Source organism: Chenopodium quinoa, unplaced genomic scaffold (assembly GCF_001683475.1).
Source record: "Chenopodium quinoa cultivar QQ74 unplaced genomic scaffold, ASM168347v1, whole genome shotgun sequence".
In the NCBI taxonomy this organism is placed as follows: Eukaryota; Viridiplantae; Streptophyta; class Magnoliopsida; order Caryophyllales; family Amaranthaceae; genus Chenopodium; species Chenopodium quinoa.
In genome coordinates this window covers 1932962-1936794 of record NW_018742879.1, presented here as the reverse complement: position 1 = coordinate 1936794, position 3833 = coordinate 1932962, and the positions used below count along the sequence as shown (strand labels likewise).

Below are 3833 nucleotides of genomic sequence, written 5' to 3'. Positions count from 1 at the left end.
TTTTTTTGGACAAGCAGTGTTGTGTAACGTAGTTTGCTAGGGGTGATATTTTGTTTTTTCAAAAGTGACTTGATATAAATTTTAGGAGTAAAATTTAATGTTCTGCAATGTGAGACAGATTCATTAACTCACTAATAGCAATTTACTAGTACTTAATTGATTATCATAACGGATAATCGCATACATTTCAAAAGGTTCATGGTATTGCTAATGAATTAAGCTCCCCCATTTCCAATCCGACTCCCCTTCCCCCTCTTCTCCCCAACGTAACCTGCTAGACAATGTATATTGTGTTATTGTACAATCAATTAAACTATGTGCATTGTACAACCAAAGCTATTCTTAACTTATGTGTTCATTTCGGATAGCTTCAAATGAATAAATAGATCAAAATATAACATTAGTTGAACCATGTAGATGGTATAACTAGTTGTACTATGAACATCTTGTCCCAACCTATTATAAAAATCTACTTTTGTAGCATTTTATTAATTGAAACTATAAATATATATGTTGCATACACCTTTTTGTGCTCATTTTGATTAATTTTCATCATTAATTATCATTTAAAAAATTAAATGGAATAATTGGACTTGGTCCCAATCTCAGCTAGTTGCTAAAGAGTCGGTTATCAACACTAACAGCTTGAAAGCAGAGTGTAATTGACAATATTTGAAGTACTTCTACAATAAGACATTTGGAGGGCCAAATTGGTCAATTACCTTTAGAAAAAAATATTTAAAAAAGCTACTTTTACAAATTTACAAAACTTTATAGACTTTTGAACTAAATAAAGACATTTAGAAGCTTCAATAAGAATATATAAAAGGGAATTTTTTTATTTTTCTTTTTCATTTTAAATTTTTTTTATTTAGAAAGATTTTCTTCAGAAATTAAAAAATTGAGGTATTGTTTGGATTTATCCAAATTTTGATGGGCATAATTTTGGATGATTTCTAGCTTAACACACATAAAACAACCAATAAAAGTGCTTGAAAAGCCTTCTTCCTTTTGTCTTGATTCATGCTGATGTCATCCTTATTATTTTATTATATCTAAAACTTTTAATCTTATTATTAAAATCCAATTAGTAAATATACTAATTAGTCATTTGAGAGGACATCAAAAGTCAAATTCTAAGTAATTAATTATTTGTACATCTGGGAATTTTCTTAACAGATGAGTTGGCTCTGGTCAGATTTTAGAACCCATATTAAATTCCTTAAATATTAATTATAAAAAAAAAATTCTTAATTTTACAAAATTTATAAAAATAAATAAATAATAATTTTATTTAAAAAAAAAAAGGGTTAAAATTGTAAATATCAACAAATGAGAAAGCTTCCTTGCATCCCACGTCTCTCCCTTCTCTGAACCCACCAGTATTTAGGGAGGTCTTCTGCCCAATTATGCAAATTTTCATAACACCCTTTTCATTTTTTCTAGTCCAAAAAAAATTTCCCACCTTTCTTTTGCTTCTTCTTCATATTATAGTGATCTTATATATATAAAAAAAAAAATAGCTTAATTATTTGATTAGTCTTCTTTGATTACTCATTATTTGGGAAGAATTTAGATTTTCTAGGTACTCTTTTAAATTTGGTGTTGAAATCCATCTATTTTTTGTCCAAAGATTAGCTGGGTATTGGAAATTGTAGGAGTTATTAGTTGATCAAATTACTCAATTGCTGAAAAAGAGGTACTTGTTAAGAATTAAGGGGAAATTTTTCAACTTTTTTTCTATTGTCCTAGGATTGGTAAAGTGTAAGGCAAAAATGGAAAACATGAGTGTTCTTGCTGGTGATCAAGAACCAATGGACTTACCGCCCGGATTCCGATTTCACCCGACCGACGAGGAGTTGATCAGTCATTACTTAGCACCTAAAGTTATTGACATCAATTTCTCAGCTAGAGCTATTGGAGAAGTTGATTTGAACAAGTGTGAACCTTGGGACTTACCAAGTATGTTATTGATCATATTTTCTTAACATTTTTTTTTTCTTGTGGGTTTTGTAATAATATGTTTTACTAATTGTTTTGGTGAATCGATTGATGATTATTATAGAGCGGGCGAAAATGGGAGAAAAGGAATGGTACTTCTTCTGTGTTAGGGACAGAAAATACCCAACTGGATTAAGAACAAATAGGGCTACTGAGGCTGGCTATTGGAAAGCAACTGGAAAAGACAAGGAAATTTATAGAGGAAAATCCCTTGTAGGTATGAAGAAAACCTTAGTTTTCTACAAAGGCCGAGCCCCGAAAGGTGCGAAGTCGAATTGGGTGATGCATGAATACAGACTCGAGGGCAAATCATCTCTTCAAAACTTACCTTCTAATGCAAAGGTGATGACAAAATTTCTAATATTTGGTGTTTTGATCATTTCCCCTGAATTTCCCCTGTTTTTCTCTGTTTTATTCCCCTGTTTTTATTATTTTCTAACATGTATGATCATTTTTTGTGCTTTGCAGAATGAATGGGTGATCTGTAGAGTTTTCCAAAAGAGTGCAGCAGGAAAGAAAATTCCTTTCCCTGGACTAATACAACCGGACTCGTTCGGGGCCGATTTTAACCCTTCGAGTAATCTGCCACCATTGATGGACTCATCACCTTACAATACCAACTATGGTGCTCCTCACGTGTCCTGCTTCTCCAACCCCATGGAAACTACAGCCCAAACAAGCCATTACCATAACACTAATCAACAACCCTCCTTTGATGGGCTAATAAACAATCCTTACAATTCCATTCCCTCGAATCCAAGTGATAATCCTTATTTTAGGTTTGGAAGTGGCAATAGTTCTTATTATCCTTCTTCTCAAACAGGCCATTATTCAGGGAATTACATGATGTCAGAACAACATATTCTTAAGGCTATCCTTGAGAACCATGGAACAGAGATGAAACAGAGCATGAAAACAGAGGTGGTAAATTATAGTGCTTCACAAGATACTGGTTTAAGCAGTGACATGAATGCTGAAATCTCGTCTGTCGTATCGAATTACGACATGAGTCGGAGGCCGTTCGATGATCCTGATGGACCTTCGACGTCCGGTGGACCTGTAGATTTGGATACTCTATGGAATTACTGAAGAAAATTGAAGAAGAAAATTTACAGCTGGAGGTGATCATAGATGAAATTAGGAGGAAAAAATGAAAAAGAAAAAAAGTCTCAATTTTCTATTACCTTACTGAATTATTAAGGGTTTGTAATAGTTTGATGTATAGAATTTACTGAATCCAATTAAGGAAACAGATCAAATATACAATATATTCTGTATTATAATATAGTTAGTAGCATACAATATAACAAATTCTTAGTCTTAATTTCTTTTTTAATATCTTGATTTGGTTGTTAGTCTTTTGAATGTAATTTGTTAGAATTGATTTATTGAAGGTTAGTGGCATACTGATTCAGATTAGTACAGTTTCAGCTGTTTGTTTTTATATATACATTGATTTGATTTTTGTTTTTAGGTTAAGATTATGTATCTTAATATTCTTATGCTGTTGCTAACACAAAATTGTTTTTATCACTAGTAGCCTCTATATTATTATTATTATTTTTTTTTTTTTAACATATTATTCTCTATTGTTTGTGCAAGATACCATCTTTTGTCCCATGAAATTTCGGTCTAGCAACCGTAGTCCTCAGGTGACAATACTCACAAAGCGGAGTGTTTAAACACGTTAAATTAGGCCGTAATAAGAATGATCTTATACCAATTAGTGATACGTTACAAAAAAAACGAAAGGGCTCATTCGGCTCACCATTAACCTAAAACTCGAGAAGTGTATGTGTTTAGAGTTTAGGCCATGTAACTGTGAGATTATA

General features: G+C 32.0%; 1 protein-coding gene across 1 annotated transcript; it reads left to right on the top strand.

Annotated features, from left to right (window-relative positions):
* Nucleotides 1-1441: 1441 nt before the first annotated feature.
* On the top strand, nucleotides 1442-3447 carry LOC110726427 (NAC domain-containing protein 100-like). The gene is made up of 3 exons (XM_021905908.1): nucleotides 1442-1962; nucleotides 2066-2343; nucleotides 2470-3447. Exons 1-3 carry the CDS (start codon nucleotides 1776-1778, stop codon nucleotides 3088-3090), a joined length of 1086 nt encoding a protein of 361 aa, XP_021761600.1. The 5' UTR covers nucleotides 1442-1775; the 3' UTR covers nucleotides 3091-3447.
* Nucleotides 3448-3833: the final 386 nt, after the last annotated feature.

What these genes read in the sequence shown, in the direction of transcription:
- LOC110726427 (XM_021905908.1), top strand. Translation starts at nt 1,776, where the DNA reads ATGGAAAACATGAGTGTTCTTGCTGGTGATCAAGAACCAATGGACTTA. An exon ending in TGAACCTTGGGACTTACCAA is followed by an intron (nt 1,963 to 2,065) that starts GTATGTTATTGA and finishes TGATTATTATAG; the next exon opens with AGCGGGCGAAAATGGGAGAA. An exon ending in ACTTACCTTCTAATGCAAAG is followed by an intron (nt 2,344 to 2,469) that starts GTGATGACAAAA and finishes TGTGCTTTGCAG; the next exon opens with AATGAATGGGTGATCTGTAG.